This window comes from Nyctibius grandis, chromosome 2 (assembly GCF_013368605.1).
Source record: "Nyctibius grandis isolate bNycGra1 chromosome 2, bNycGra1.pri, whole genome shotgun sequence".
Classification (NCBI taxonomy): domain Eukaryota; kingdom Metazoa; phylum Chordata; class Aves; order Nyctibiiformes; family Nyctibiidae; genus Nyctibius; species Nyctibius grandis.
Genome location: NC_090659.1, coordinates 58,743,227 through 58,759,209, shown reverse-complemented (window position 1 = coordinate 58,759,209; position 15,983 = coordinate 58,743,227). Strand labels below are relative to the sequence as shown.

Genomic DNA, 15,983 nt, shown 5'->3' with positions numbered 1-15,983 from the left:
AAACAGCCACATCGTTCTTTCCTCCTCCCTTCCAGACATTAAATCAGTGCTGGAGTTACAGGAAATCTATATGCTTTTCAACCTTCCAGTTGGAATCAAAACACGAGTATAAGAAATGTGGTGTTCAACAATTCAACAACCTGTTTTCTGGGTTAAAATTCATGTCAAAACTAAACATGATTGGCCGTTGAATCTATCTTTTGGGTTGCCACAGAGTCAGACAATCCAAGGATAAAAATCATTACTTGTGCTGACTGAATACAGGGCAAATTTTACTGACCCTGTATTGCCTTTTAAATCATACCAGATACCAGGACCTATAGAAGAGTAACTTTTCAATAAACAAGTTAATACCCGACAGTGAACTTGACAGGCATCCAAGTTCCTGCTCCGGTACCTGGGTTACTCTTCAATCTAGGTTACTAAAAGCTCAGGTTGTCTGTCTTGCGGTTTGCAGACAGCATGGCTGTTTCAAGTGGTGCTTCAGAAGCTGAAGGGCATAAATCTGTCCTGCTCGGGTTTGGTCCAGGTAAAACCATCAGGTCTGTTTGACCAGAAATATATACACAAAATAGGAAAAGAAAATGTTGTGTCTTCACCCCTTCAAAATACTGATTGAAACATTCACATTTTACTGCTGTAGTTAGGCCAGAAGCTTTTATGAGTTAATAACGACACTCTTGCTTGAAATACCCAGGAGTCTAGAGCAGAAATTACAGCTGTTTTGAGCTTCAATGTTTCCGATTTCTCATGCATATAATCACGTTAGTTTTTCCTGGTCGACGCTGCATTTTGATTTATTGTCTAGATTAAGTAGGTGCCGTAGGACTAGAGGTGAACATCAGCTGGTATACCCACTGTCTCTGGTGTGTTTTAGAGGAAAATAAAATATTACAATAATACTGCTCTAAAATGACGTATCTGAGCTAGAAATAGCAGCTTAGAAATGAATCACGCTCATACATCAGGGGTGGTGAGGGATGTGATGCGTTTTTAAATGCTGGGAGCAATAAATGGTAATTCCTAGCAGTTTTTAATCGCTGCCAATTAAAAGGGCTGGGAAGGCAGCCCCAGAGCGCCGTGACGGCCAGGCCGGATGCTCCCGGCTCCACCTCTCCCCTCCCGGGCCCTGCCACACAGCCGCCCGGCCCGCGCTGCCACGACGCAGGGGCGCACCTTGCGCGCCCGTCCCCGCTCCTCGCCCCGCCGCAGCGGCGGGAGGCCCGAGGGCACCAGGCCCAACGCCGCCGGACAAGGCCGCCGCGGCCCTCTCCGGCTCCACGGGCAGCCGGGAGCCGCGGCCGTTACCTCAGCGGGGGCCTGTGCGGGCGGGGCGGTTGTGTGGCCGCCATTGGCTGCTGCCGGGGGGTGGGGGGGGATACCGCAGCGCGCCGCGGCGCGGTGCCGGGCGGGTGCGTCCGCGTAGGCCTGCTCTGCCCTGCCCTGCCCGGCCCGGCGCGGAGCCGGAAGCCGCGCCGATGAGCTGTGTGCGCTGCTTGCCTGCGCGCTTGGCAGGGCGCGTGGGGAGCCCCGCGCTGCGGCTAGGTAAGAGGAGAGCGCGGAGCGGTGGGCTGCTGGGCCCGGCCCGACCGCAGCCCTCGCCTTCTCCCCCGGGAGGATGTGGGGCCGAGGCGCTGTAACCGCCGGCGCTCTGGCTGCGTTGGCCTTGGCCGCGGCCCTCTGGCTGCGGTGTGACGAAGGTACAAACATCTCTGCAGGGGGGCTCTGGCGGGGAGGGGGTGGAGCCCGCCCCTGAGGGGAGGCGGGGGCGGGCCGGGTGGGTGGGCGCCGAGCGGCGGCAGGCTTGCCCGGTGGCGAGTGCTGCCCTTCGAGGGGGCCACGGGAGCCCACGGGCGGGCGGGTGGATGGATGTTCCTCACGGAAGGAGAGGCCGCCGGGCGGGAGCCTCGGCCAGGCTGCCCCAGAGAGGGGCGGGGCCGGGGGGTGAGGGAGGCTTGGCGCCGCCACCCCGCCGGAGAACGGTTTCGGAGCGAAACCAAAGCGAAAGGGCAGGGGCCGGAGCGGTGTGTGGGCGGCAGTGGGGCCCGGGGGCGGCCCGGCACAATGAAACCCGCCCCCGCCTGCAGCGAGGGCACGGCCGGGCCGCTCACCTGCCTTGCGAAAGGATGGCCGGGGGCGTGGGGAAGCGCACACAAACCCGACCACCAGCACCTTCGCAGGGGTCTGCCGAGGGCAGGGGGTGCCTGAGCCAGTGGGGGCCTGCGGGAGGCGCAGTCTCTGCCAGCCGCAGCGTGGGCTTTTGTGGCGGCCTGCAGGGGCGAGCCGAGCTGCCTGCGCCGGGGCTCCCCCGCACCGCAGGCACCGCTCCTGTGCGTGTGTGCGCCGGTGCGTGCGTGGGGCCGGCAGCCGGGCTGGGTGACACGGCGGCCCCGGAGAGGGGGCAGGGATGCCGTTGCCCGTGCTGGCGCGGCGGTGTGCGGGGCTGAGGTAGAGCTGCAGCGCCCTGCGTGCGTGTGAAGGGATCGCGCTCCACTGCGGCGGGGAGGGGAGGAGGGACGGAGGGAGGGAGGCGCGCTGTGATGAGCAGGGCCTCCAAGTCCAGCCAGCGCTGTCGTCCTGCCGCTCCCGGAGGAGCCCGGGGCGGAGGAGCGGCCGCGCACGGCTGATTGCTTGAGCGGGGTGGCGGCGCGTCCTGCCCCGGGGAGGGGGCCGCGGCTCCGCGCCGGGAGCCCGGTTGTTTATTTATTTGGCATCGTTTTCGAAGGGGGTCGAGCCGCAGGGGGGAGGAAGGTTTTGGGATTTTTTTTAACGCACACACACCACCCCCCCGCCCTTTTTGCAGGTGCCCGCAGCGCAAAGCGGCACCTGGAAAGTTTTGTGTGCGTGCGGGCTGCGAGCGGCGGCCCGGGCTGAGATGCGGGGCCCCGGGCCCGGCTGTCCGCCGCTTTCCGCCGCACCGCAGCTGCCGCGGCCGGGGCTGGCGTAGGCGCCCCCTGGGAGAGCCGAGTGCGGGCATTAAACCCCCCTCCCTCCTCCCCGCCGCCCTCCTCCGCCCCCCTCCGTCCCTCCCTCCCTCGCTCTCTCCCTCCCTCCCTCCCTCTCCCTCCTCGGTGCGCGGCCATTGCAGTGACCCCGGCCGGCCAAGGATGATCACGAACACGCGGGGCTTCCTGTGGTCGGACCTGGAGACGCGAGCGCTGCTGGAGATCTGGGGCGAGGCGGACGTGCAGTCGGCGCTGGACGGCAACTTTCGGAACAGCCATGTGTACCGGGACGTGGCCTGCCGCCTGGCCGAGCTGGGCTTTGAGCGCACCCCCGAGCAGTGCCGCATCCGCATCAAGGGCCTCAAGCGCCAGTACTACCAGGCCCGGGACGGGCTGAAGAAGAACGGGCACGCCCGCAAGATATGCAAGTACTACGACGAGATGGACCGGATCCTCAGCTGCCGGGGGGGACCCGACGGCGCCCCCGAACCGCTGGCCCCGCCGCCCGACGGCGCCCAGCCGGCGGGGCCGCTCGCCGGGCCGCCCACGCCGGGCACGCCGCACAACAGCCGCGAGGCGGACGCCGAGCTGGACGAGGACGCCGAGCTGGAGTCCCCCCGCGACAACTTCACCGAGGACTCCGGGGAGTGCTCCTCCTACGCCGACCACCCCATCAAGGTGGAGTGCCCCCCCTTCGCCATCCCCGTGCCGCCGGGCGACGGTGAGTAGCCGCCGGGCTCCCGGCGCCGGGTGTCCTCCACTCACCCCGTGGGCAGTGCGGCCCCCCCCCGGGCGCTGCCAGCCCAACTGCCGACGCTTCTCTCCGGCTAGCGTGCTTCTAGTGGCTTCTGCCTTACCCTCGTCCCTCCCGCCCCGTCCTCTGCGCTCCGAAATTCGCCTCCCCCCCTCCCCTGCACCTTGCTAGTCCCCGAGAACTTCGCCCCCCCCCACGCCCGCAAACGCCGCCTGGAAGGGGGGCGGGAAATGCTGCACACCGAGTAAGGGGACATGCTGGGGGACAGAGGCCGTAGTGAGTTTTTACTGGTGTTTATCAATGAGAAACCAGTGGAAAACTGGCGCAGAGATTATCAAGACAAAGTGTCAGGTCGCGCTGTGCAAGAAAATAGGCGTCCTTCTTGCTGGAGGATTTCCCGTTCCCTGCAGACTATGTGCAGTTTCGTTAATCGGTATTAAAACGATGATGGTGATAATAACCTGAAAAATCTGCTTATTGTTGCAGACGGGCCAGAAAGCTAGGGGAGAGCTTTTGCATAATTAATTGCTAGAGTTGTTTCAGAAACACCGCTTCTAACTTCAGTGGGCTTGCGGACAGAAACAGCCCTTAGATAAAGCCTGTCCTTTCCTTGCTCGTTCTTTACCCTCAGCTCCGTGTTTGTGTTGCGGAGGTGAGGGGGGGGCAGTGTTATTTGTTTGTTTTAAATCTACATTAATGCCGTGGTTTTAATACAAACATGAACCTGTCTTCAGGTGTTGACATCACTGAGGAATCAGCCAATTGGTTGACGTTTAACCAACCTTCTTTTTACACATAAGCCCCATCAAAGAGTTGTTTACACTAATGTTCTTTTGAAATGCAAATCCAGAATGCCAACAGACTGAAACTCCATTTAGATTAATGTAATTACCTGCAATACACAAATGAGGCTATACTATTTAATAGCCTTCACTTAAACCTTTTTAGAAGATCAAAAAGACTCCTATTGTTGAAGTTTAGTACTACAACAATTAAAAGATGCCTCTGTGTGATTTTCATGTTACCTTTATAACTTTGTAGAAGCTTGTGGTTTTGCTTTGGTACTCTGAAAAAAAAATATCTGAAATAATCAATTCACATCAAAAAAGTATACCAACTTCGTGATGCGTTAGGTGCACATCTCGGAGATTTTTTGCTGTTTTCTTCTTAGAAAGTTATTTTTCTTCAGAAAAATAATTGTCTCTCTTCTTGTTTTAGGCTTTAAAGAAATCAGTGCTCCAACTATTACCCCACCTCTCAATCAGCCCAAAAGATCAAAAAAACGCCATGCAAATTTAACATTGGATAAAATGATGGAAAAATTCCTGCAGCAGAGCGTGGATACAGAAGAGAAATTTTACAGATATGAAGAGCAGAGGCTCAAAATTGAGGACAAGCGTCGGGAAGCTGAGCATGCTCGAGAGCTCCAGATGTTACAAATGTTGGGACAGATGTTGGCAGGAATTTCTTCTACGGTATCACAAAGGTCACAATCTATACCAGCGAGTCCACCTCAGAGAGCGAACCATCGTTCGTATGCGGATAACTTTAATTATAATGCTATGACAGCAGCACTTTCTCCACCGATAGGTACTTCCTTCTATAGCATAAATAAAAGCTAGGGTTTTTTAAACTTCTGTGTGAAAGTACTGGTAGTAATTAGCTTTTGAAAATAAAAGCTAGTTGGAATTATTTAATATTGCGGTGAAGGTGTCTGATGTAAAATGAAATTAAAACATCATTTGTGCCATTGTACTGGTTATTTAATATAGATATAACAAGTTTTAATGAGCGAAATCATACTTTTCAAACCCTGTAAACATTGGGGACTTCTTTCGATGTTCACATCTCTGTAAAGTGAAGTTAGGAGAAGTTTAATATGTAAAAGGCAAATAGCGCATTTGCTCAAAGCTATCTGGAAACATGAGGTACCATTTAGCGGAAATTCTGTTGCTGTTGAAGTTAAAAGGCCTAACCCAGTTATGTGAAGTTAAGGCTGTGCATATGTTTTTTCAGGGATGGGAAAAGAGTGGAGTTTTGCCTACACTGAAGTAAGTCAAATGTTAAAATCCAGCTTCTTTAAAATAAATTTATTTAAATAAAAATTTTGAATCTTATCTTTTAAACATCATATTATTGTAGTAGGCGTAATAGAAGGTGGAAGTATTGGCTTATATTTTTATTCTACACTAGTTCATTTATAAATTCTTTGGAGGTGTGAATTTATTTTAAAGAAAAAGGCAAAGCAATAACTCTAGACTTGGTATTTATGCACAGACTTTTCCTTCCGTACCTTATGTGTGGGCCAGGAGCTGATAGTCGGATATTAGCGTTCGTTAACAGACTTCTCGGGATCTGTGGCTCTGTGTCATTTATCTTTATCATAGTCTCTTTGTATGTGGAGGTAGACTGCGTGGGCGGGAGGAAAACAGGAGTACTCTTGTCAGTGCTGAATCTAGAGTCAGCTCGGGGCTCCGTGGTTGTAGCCTGCCGCATGGAAACAAAACAAGTCTCGTTCTGTTTTAATTCTGAATTTCACACTGCTTGGAACTAAAAAACATGGTTTGAAAAGGGAAAAAAGCACCCTGCCTCAGTGTGGAATAATAATCTGGCATGTGAGATCCTAAAGGGCATTCTTTGATTCCTGAGAGGATCTTGGAGCCTTTTCAGTTCTACAATATGTACTCCATTTCCCCGTAAAATGCATGGGGGACTGGATGGTGGTTAGGCCTGTTGAGAGTTTAGGCTGGCTGACTTGGTTGTGCAGCTTCTTGAGTGGGTAGTTGGTCTGTAGCATTCCTTGATGGCAGCAGACTTTTGTAGATAAATTACAGTGTATATATGGATTCTGTGTTTTAAATGTTGTTTTCACTTTTAATTTAAAAGGAAACCTGAAGTGCTTTAGAAAATCCCTTAGGAATAATTTGAGGTTCTAGACTGGGATGATGGTACCTACAAGGCCTTACCATTACTTTCAGAAGGTTTTTCATTGAAAGAGTTTCATTATCTGTAAAAACTTGAAACTAAAGTTCAGTTTTTCATGCTGGATTTAGTCATATAGGTGTACATCCTAACGTGTACATCATGTTACACTGTGCAAAAATGCATTATATATATTTAACTGTAGGAGGAGCAACTCGTGATTCTAATCTTTTAATCGGTGAAAGTGTAAGAAAGCATTTATAATAAAATGTGAAAATAACGCTTCAGGCAGCACATCTTTTAAGGAATTAAGATTTCAGTTGTTTATAGCTAAATATGCCTTAATGTTTCTGTAGGTAAGTGGGGCTCTATTAAGAATTGCTTTTTTGCATAATTCTCTATTTTCTTTCTATTTATTATGTGATCACTTTATATTTACATATAAACAAAAAACAGCAACAAAGAAACAGAGGACCTTCTTAACAGCATTACACCTTAAGGGTTATAAGCTGTATGATAAGTGTATCTCTTGTGTGTTTGAAAACCAGTGAGTGCATGAAGTGTGATTTAAAGAAAATAATCTGCCTTATTTCTAGAGGAGATGAGCGTTTTGTTCTCCTCTGGGTCACTGCAATGCTATTTTGGCCATGATCCAAAACAGCGTGTTTTTTTTCTTTTTCTTTTTTTTTTTTATTCCAATAGGAATTGGATGCCTGTATTATAGAAGGATTTTAAAAGCAAAAGATCAGCCGGAGTATTTATCATTATTGAACATTAAAGCATTTTATTACTGAAGATTAGCACGTCTGGTTTAGGTTTAGATTCTGTGTAAGACGGAGAAAAAGATGCTTTCCATTGGTAGCACACAGATGCAGAGTGTTCTTATTGGGTTTTTTCCCCATTATTATGTCCAAAATTTCGGGAACTGTTTTTCCTCCTTTTTTTTTTTTTTTTTTCCCCGCTCCTCTAGATTTTGGAGTTGGGGGGTGGAATTGCTAAGTTTTATACAACTGAAAATAAGGAGTATCGTGGGAATTGTTTTTTATATAGTTGTGTATTACAATATAGCAGTTCCTTGAAAGCTTTTTAGAAGATCTGTAAAAAAGAAAGTAAGCATAGCTATGGTCTAGGAGACTAATATTAACGTTCAAATAAACAGCTCTTCTGAGCAGTATTGTACAGTTAATGAGGAGCTTTGTTGAAATATAAAAACCTATTTTAGTGTACTTACTGTGATTTATAATTAACACATCATTGACAGGAGTACTGATCTTCAGATTTGTCCCATGTTAGGTAAATGATTTAATTATCTTTAGTTGTAATTGCTGAAATACTTTTTTCTTCTAAATTTTTTGCAGTCTTTTGAAGCGGTAATTTGAATATGTAGCCTTCTGAGTGTGCAGTTGTTTTAATACGTAGCTTGACGTGTAGCTTTGCATCAGAGATCTGTAGTTGCATTATAGCTAAAAAATCTCTTTGTGTGATATTTATAATGTTTGCATCTAGTGCATTGGATTATAGTTTTGCAGAAAGACTTCCGTTATGCTTTGTAACCACCTGTCAAAATAAAAAAGCAGTGAGATAGGCCCTGATTCTGTTAAGAGGTGAAGTCTTTAAGGGGAAGCGAAAAATAAGGTAGGGTGTACGTTTAAAATGTGGTTTTAGTTGCTCTGTGCTTGCTCTGTATCTGGATGTGTTTAGTCCTTACTGAGTGTACCTATTTCAGTTGAGCTTAATTATGGAAGTGATTTCAGGCTGAACTAAGAAGATATTTCTAGTTACAAAATGTTTGTATAACTATTCTGGGCTGTTGTTTCTTTCTGTACCTGAGCCCTAAATTAGGACTGTGAGCAGTCAGTGGGAATATTCTCTGCATCAGACCCTGAACTCATTTTTAAAATGATTACCTTCCGTGGTTACTCACTGTTTTAAAGGCCCTTAAGCATCGAAGCATTTGGTTTTTACAAGTATGTCACTTTGTATATCTTTGGGTGGTTTTATTAGTGTTCATGAGTGCTTAAAAGAAATGCTGATGGTAGTTTAAGAAAGAACATACTTTAAAGTAACACTTATTTTCTTCTTTTCAGTTATAGAGAGATCTTTTTCACTGCACAGAACACACTCTCTAAAGGATATGGAGAATATTTTTCAACTGGTGCGCAATGTTATCCCTCCTCTAACAGGGAAAAGGCATAAAGGTCAAGATGGACGTATAGGCATTGTTGGAGGATGTCAAGAGTAAGTTAAGCAGAAATTTTATTTTTGTTTCTGAGAGAGTTTGAGGATGTCATAAGTTCTTGCAGAAGCCATTCAAACTTACCTTATGTTTAAAACCGGAGTATTTTCCAGAGAGCTTTACTAGTATGTCATCATGACTATGCACACTTGTGAAAGACCGTGTTTCCCTGCAGTTGTGTTGCAAAATTTTGGTAGTTGGTGTGGTTGAAACTTAGAACACTGTTTGTGTCTGTGTCTGTCTTCTCTGTCTTTTTTGACCACTAAACTCTCTCTGCTTTCAGTGTTAGTCTTTTCCCATTGCATGATGACGTTATACCATAAGTAGTATAAGTAAGCCAGTGGCATATCTGATTTGTTTTATATATTGGTATCTTGGGAACTGGGTTTCTTAAATCAGGAATAGAATATTTTCTTACTGCATGCTTTTTATTTTGATAAATTGTGGTGTTAACTAGATTCTGTCAATACCTTGTTTTATGTTCTGGAGTAATAGAAATAGCATGTTTCAGGGGAAAAAAGAGATACAGCGTAAATCAGTTAAATGCTGTACTGACCTAGAAATAAAACAGGCTCTGGTCTTTTCTTGGCCATGTTCAGTAATCTGCACAATACTCCGAATGAGCCACTACACCTTCCTGTTTTTCATTTTCCCCTTTTGAAATAGAGATGGCATCTTTCTTCTGTAAAAGAGATCTGCTGTTAGACATCTGCCATTAATAAACATTCTATAAAGAGCAAAGAGGAGCTGTCTTATGGCTGGGTTGATTAGCCAGGAGTTAGTTTTCCTGTTGGTGTAATGGGCTTAGGTTCTTACCTCTTGGCAGTAGGCACCTCTGGAGGGTAATTCTGTCCATCTTTCTCTCTCCAGTCTTCAGAAAGAGAATTTAGGGCAATTAGAATCACAGTTTAGGCACTTCAGTTAAGCATCTAAAACCATATGGGATTGATCCAGGTCACAGATCCCAGCTTTTGGCTTGCAGACAGTGCTCGACTCTTGTTTTGTCTCTGAACTTCTAAGTTAGTTGTCTGAGAAGAGTTTGCTTTTTTATGGCATGATCTTTATAAGTATTTATGTGAAAGGATCAGGTGGCTCTGGTGAAATCCTGTGCCTTTGAAATCAAAGCAAGGTTTGAGATTGGCTTCAGTATAGCAAGATTCTATCTGTCTTTTACAGCAAACACAAGAGAGAAAGCTTTTTTCTTTTTAACTTTGCTCTTGAATTTGGGACTTCATTATGTCAGACTGATTTCCAGATTATCCAATATCACGACTGTGTTTCCTAACCTAAATTGTATTTCATTCTAGATACACTGGAGCACCGTATTTTGCTGCCATTACAGCTCTCAAAGTGGTAAGTGTTCTTCTATACCAATCCAAAATGAACTTTTCATCATTTCTGTTGGCTAAGCGCCATCTTTTAAAAGCATTCATTCTGTGAGGCACATGAAATCTGAGTTCTGAAAGGTCTTCTGTTTAACAAAGAAAATCCTTAGTCCTGGATTTGTAGAAATACTTTGTAAATATGCGTCATTTGCTATGTTTTCTGTAAATACTTTCTCTGTGTAAAGTAAAGTTAGACACATGTCAAAAAATGGAAAATTTCAGAGGGAGAACGGTTTTATCAGAGACTTGGATAGGAAATTTCAAAACTTGATGAAATACTTTCTCCAAAAGTAAACAATAAAATAACTTTAGATTGATGATTAAAGTTATGTTTTCAGTGCTGCGGTCAGTTCTTCAGAATTTTTTTCTGCACCTGATAAGTGTATTGAAAGAAGTAATTTTCAAAACTTAAAGCTTTAGGCTTGTAAAATTCTTACGTGCTGTAAGTCTAAGGATTGTTTGTTGAATTTAATGTAATTTTTTAATAGCACAGTTTATTTACATTATAATCCTTAGCAGAACTATTTTTTAAGCTTTTTTTTTCCCTAGAAAGTGTGAACTTCCTTATTTTAGTGACAAAATATATTTACTGCAGACTGCATAAATACAGTGGTGATTATTCAAATGTAAACAAATCATGCTTACATAATACATATATTTTTCAGTGCTATGTATATTGTGTGTCCGTACTTTCAGTTCATTGTGTATGTTTTTCTTTTTGAAGATTTGTTTCAGTAAGTAGGTAACCAATCCAGCAATTGCTACACACCACCCCCACCCCTGGATGCAGTCCCACAAGGATTTAAAACTGAAATGATATTATTTAATGATCTAATATAAGATATTAAGGCCACTCAGCTTTCTGTTCACTAGGTGCAAATACAGTAGTGTACTAGGAGGTCCCCTATTGAAGTCACTTGGTCTCAGATCATTAAATCTGCACATGAAGAGTCGTAGGATCAAATCTCTGCATTGCTTAGTAACTTGAAATGTTAAATGTATAGTAGCAAAGCAGAAGAGACAATTTCTTAACCTTGGGAAATTTCCATATGCAAGACATATACAAGATGTGGCTTTCTGGTCCCTGCTTACATAATTTTTATGTGTATGTCTGATTTTTTGAGTTGATAACGGAAGCTTGAGGCTAAACTCCTCAGCTTTAATGTTTATTTAACTTAAGGGGTGTTGTTAAATTGTACCAGCCTTTATCTGGTACAGATTTGGCCCATTGAGCCAAAATGGTAGGACTGGAAATGTACTTATAGATTGCCATAGCTATATTCTGCAAGTATATTACAGTATTATGTTCCCTTTCTAATGTAGCTTGTCTCTTGTTCAGCTGTTTTCTTTTGCCTTTCTTCTTGTTGTACGTGTGACATTTTAGTCTTTGCTCATCTGCAACTGAGAAACATTTCTGAAGTGAGTAAAGGTTCAAGATCTGTCTTTTCAGTCATCCTATTGGTGTGAAACAGATAAAAATTACATTGGAAGTTAGATTAAAAAAAATTTTTCCAAAACATTGCATGGTAGTCTAAGCCAAAATAGAAAAAAATAATAGAGAGAAGTAAGAATTCAGGTGAATTATTCACTGAGTAAACTTGGAATGATAAAATTATTATTAAGTACAAAGTTGATAATTCTGTTTGCAAATTTTCTTTTTTAGGGTGCAGATTTATCCCATGTGTTTTGTACCAAAGATGCAGCAACAGTAATCAAATCATATAGTCCAGAGCTGATTGTTCATCCAGTTCTGTAAGTGACTTATCTTTTGTTTAAATGAGCAAGTCAGGATTACTAGTTTGAACATTTCAGTCTGACAATTGGTTAGTTTGCATTATTTCTTTTTCTGAGTTACAGGATGAGTGAGCTGGAGATTACAAAACCTCCTGGGTTTGTCCTTTCATTACAAACAGTTAGATATTCAATATAGAGCAATCAGTTGCAAAATGATTTTTTTTTTCATTACTATCAAAGTACAATTTTTTAAAAAGCAAAGATCTTGCTTTGCGCTACTTGCTGACGTGTTCGGTGATTGTGATGCATTTAACTGTGAACAGAGGCAAAATCCAGAACTAAGATTCACTACAAGTCAGCATTTTAGAATCTGCATTTGAAAGGCAAATAGAGTATGTTCTCTTGCTTCTTCAGTCCTAATAACATTTAACAGTAGTGTATCATTTTCTCCTCTCACTACTGTGTATATAGTCATTTACGCAAAATTACTGGGCAAGAGAGATGCTGATTCTCATTTTTCTTCATAAGTGTGTTGTGTTAGATACACACCCATTCCTGGGAATAGGTGGATGTTCTAAAATGATCTAAAATACAGAGTTTATTAACAAGAAGATGAAAGTTTAATAAGCAATTGTCCTGATTGGGAAAATCAGTGTGTGCTTCCCTGAATTTGTGTTCTGAAATACGTTACTGATTGATGAACTTTTACAGGATAAATTGGTTCAATTAGGTGTTATAATGGTTTACAATGAGCACTGCAAATGAGAATTAAGATGTGTGCCTTAGGTATATGTCCCTGAGCTTAGCTTGCACCAGTGCGTGTCAAAGTCTGTTGGTGTACGTAGCAAAGCTGTGATTAAGCTTGGAAAAGCATAATTTAAAATTGTGTTTGTCAGATATTGCTGTCAGGAAGGATTTATGACAGTAGAAATATTTCAGTGTCTGGGAATAAGAATATGATCCCCTTATGGGGATGCCTGTGGTTGCAAGCCATAAGTTTATTGCATTCTAAAGGTGGATTTCATTCCTGTCAGTGTAGAGAGAAGTGCTTAGAAAGAAGTCAGTTAAACAGACAGATACCAAGGGTTGTGTTTTGTTGGGGTCTTTTTTCAAAGATAGAAGAAACCATGACTTTGTGGATTTTAGACAGGGAAACAGTGATGTTTGAAAGCAAGGGGAGGATACAAGAGTAGGGTTTTTTCCAGTCCAACTGCATTAGCCTCTAAAATCCAAAAGGCACATCTCCAGTTGATGTTCTGTCTGATATCCTGTGATAACAAATGAGATGGAGAATCTTAATGGCAGTATTAGCTTGTAATGTAGGTTGTCTTGATGGATGACACTTGGGATATAGCATATGGTTGTCTTGTATGGGAAGGAGTTGACCTTGCCTTGGGAGAAGCATTTTTTGTATACACAGGGTTCATGATGTCTGTGGTAACAGAAAAGGTTAATAGGAGAAACGGACGCAGCATAGGGAAAAAGGGAGGTGACAATGCGTAAACAGTAAATTTTCTGTTCATGGAGGACCAGATTGTGCTTACGAAACAAGGGCTGGTTTTTTTTTATACAGAGATTCTCAGTGTCTTCTGTGGAATTTAGATCTCAATGAAAACTCTGATCTTTCTATTTGCAAAGAGAACTTTCTTTTTAAACTTCAGCTCTTTCTATAAATTTCTCCAGATGTACAAAGTACAGTGAGTCTAGAAATTTTCATATCCATGTAGCTTTAGGTCTGAAACTCAATGTTTAATACTGTTATTACAACTCTGATTAATTTCACCAGGCAGCTTGGCTAATTGCATGAAGCAATGGATCTGTAAATATTGTTTATATGACATTCAGAACGAAAAAATGCAAATATCAAGAGTGTTCAGATTTTTTTTGTTACATTTTTCTCATATTTTTACCTCTTTTGCTTCATTTGAAGAAAAGGGAAAAGAGTCTCTTCTGGTTAGAAAGGAAAAAATCCTGACTGACTCTATTGAGCCCAGGTTTTATTCAAATTTACACAGCCTATTTTTCTCGTAAGGTCCTTTGTCTTCAGTGTCACACTTTTCTTATGATCTTTTATATGTTGTGGAACTGTTTGAGTTCTGCAGTCGCAGCCGGCTGCTCTTGATTCAGAGCCTGATCTCTTAAACAGTCTTTGTACTTTCTCCCGGGCAGCACTTCATGCATGGAAGAACCTCCGGGTAAAACCCACCGAGCAGCTACGTCATTGTTCTCTTTTGTGTCTCTCCTTAAAACTTTGCTTTGTTATGATTTCTCCATGACCCTTCGGAGTAACTAGGTAGCTGTTGTACCACTCTCTTATTATGCTAATCATAATTATGGCCCCGTGTACTCCTCAGTTCACTGTTTGAACAGCTTGGCGTTTGGCCAGGGTTCAGCTGCCATTTTGTACTGCCAGGAGTCTGACATTTTATCATCTCCTCTGCGACTTGGCTGCAGCTACCTTTCCCTACTGCCTTCACCTCCCAGGGGATCACCTCAAGGGAAGAACATGCTCTTTTTTTTTCCTGCTGCCCCCTGAATGCGAGGGCGCTTCTGGCTCGTTGGAGCTGCCGTTGCGGATCTTTGACGGCATGACTAGCAAAGGTATGCTAGAGCTAGAAGGTGCACTGTTGCGTTTCACATCCTTGGCAAAAGTCTGTCTCTTCAAGGATGTGAGGAATGTTATGTGAGAAAGATTGAGCAGGATTGCAGAAAGAGGGCTGTGAAAATGGGCATCCGTCTTGCAGCATTGCCAAGGCAATTCCACGTGTCCCCAGCTGCAGACCATCCTGGAATTCCTTTTGGTGTAACATCCCCTGCTGGGGATGCTCATAACGCAACTTTCTCTGTGTTTTTTTGTCTCATGACTTCATTCCCTGTTCCTGTGAGTGAAGGTAAGAGAGCTGGGACTGCACCTGGCAGCCTGGCATCTGGAAGGATGAAGTTTTCAACACCTGGCTCTGTGCATCCTCACCACCTGAGCTGAATAATGATAGCTGGGCATCTAGGGGCCATGAATAGTCAACATTATCAATAGTAGCTTTTCCTTTTTATTCAGGGATTCTGTCAAATGCATTATGGCCCTTCCACGACAACTTGGTATTAATGAAAGTATTGATTAAAAACTGACCAGCTAACTAGTTCTGTATTTTTGCTGACTGACTTCTTGCTTTCTGTGGAGAAGTGAAAAGTGTGTATCGCACAAGTCAGGGTCTTTTGAATAGTGAAGTATACCAAGTCTTGGTCACAGCTGCCTTGCTTTCGTCACCACTACCCCGCTTTGTGCTACATTTTTCTGTTTTCTCAGCTAAAATGCTCCTACTGTAAACTCTACACAAATACAAGATAAAACTTAGCTTTTGCATTTTATTAAGTTTTATTGCAGGCATTTTCTGTGTGGATTTCTGCTGTAGATGTGTACATACTTTTTTGCATTAGTGTTGGGAACATTCTAAAGAATGGTTTTCAGGGGCTTTTTTATATTCCCCATGTTAATTCCCTGGCTCAGGTCAGGTTGAATAGACTTCTTGGATACCTGTGTTGGGTTAGCTTATCCTGTCTTGATAGGTGAGTGATCACAGAGTTAAATGAGCTATATGAACCCAGCTGGTTATATTTTAAAAGAGAGAGAGAATAAATCTATTGTGTTAGATTCCCCTCTTGCAAGGACTTTTTCATAATCTTACTGAGTTTTTTCTTTCTCTGTAGGCCAAGAAAGATAGAGAGATACTACTGAGTAGCCCATTTGTAACCTGGTTGTCAGACAGTTTGTAAAGTCAACAGTTGATATACTCCTTGATCTCCAGAGTTCTATCAGAGAAGTAGACTGAGATGTCAGGTCATTAATTTCTTGTGGTCCTGAAGAAGTCATGTAACTTTTCCATTATCTCCAAAAATGTCACCCTTGAACTAGGTATGGATTTCAAACTGATACAACAGCTGGGAGTAAGGTATCTGTGGGTCTGTGTGGACTAGGAAAGATTGCCAGAATTACTAGAAGTCTTATAGTT

The 15,983-nt window shown here is 43.9% G+C and overlaps 1 protein-coding gene across 5 annotated transcripts in view; it reads left to right on the top strand.

Annotated features, from left to right (window-relative positions):
- The first annotated feature begins 1,398 nt into the window (after positions 1–1,398).
- Positions 1,399–15,983, top strand: part of NAXD (NAD(P)HX dehydratase) — a 53,629-nt gene continuing 39,044 nt past the window's right edge. The window contains exons 1-6 of one of the 5 annotated variants that reach the window (XM_068395255.1): positions 1,447–1,545; positions 3,089–3,666; positions 4,918–5,289; positions 8,709–8,859; positions 10,165–10,210; positions 11,906–11,994. In XM_068395255.1, coding sequence (XP_068251356.1) covers positions 3,108–3,666; positions 4,918–5,289; positions 8,709–8,859; positions 10,165–10,210; positions 11,906–11,994 — 1,217 coding nt within the window. In that variant the 5' untranslated portion in view covers positions 1,447–1,545; positions 3,089–3,107. The other 4 variants (XM_068395257.1, XM_068395258.1, XM_068395260.1 and 1 more) reach the window with 4 other exon arrangements.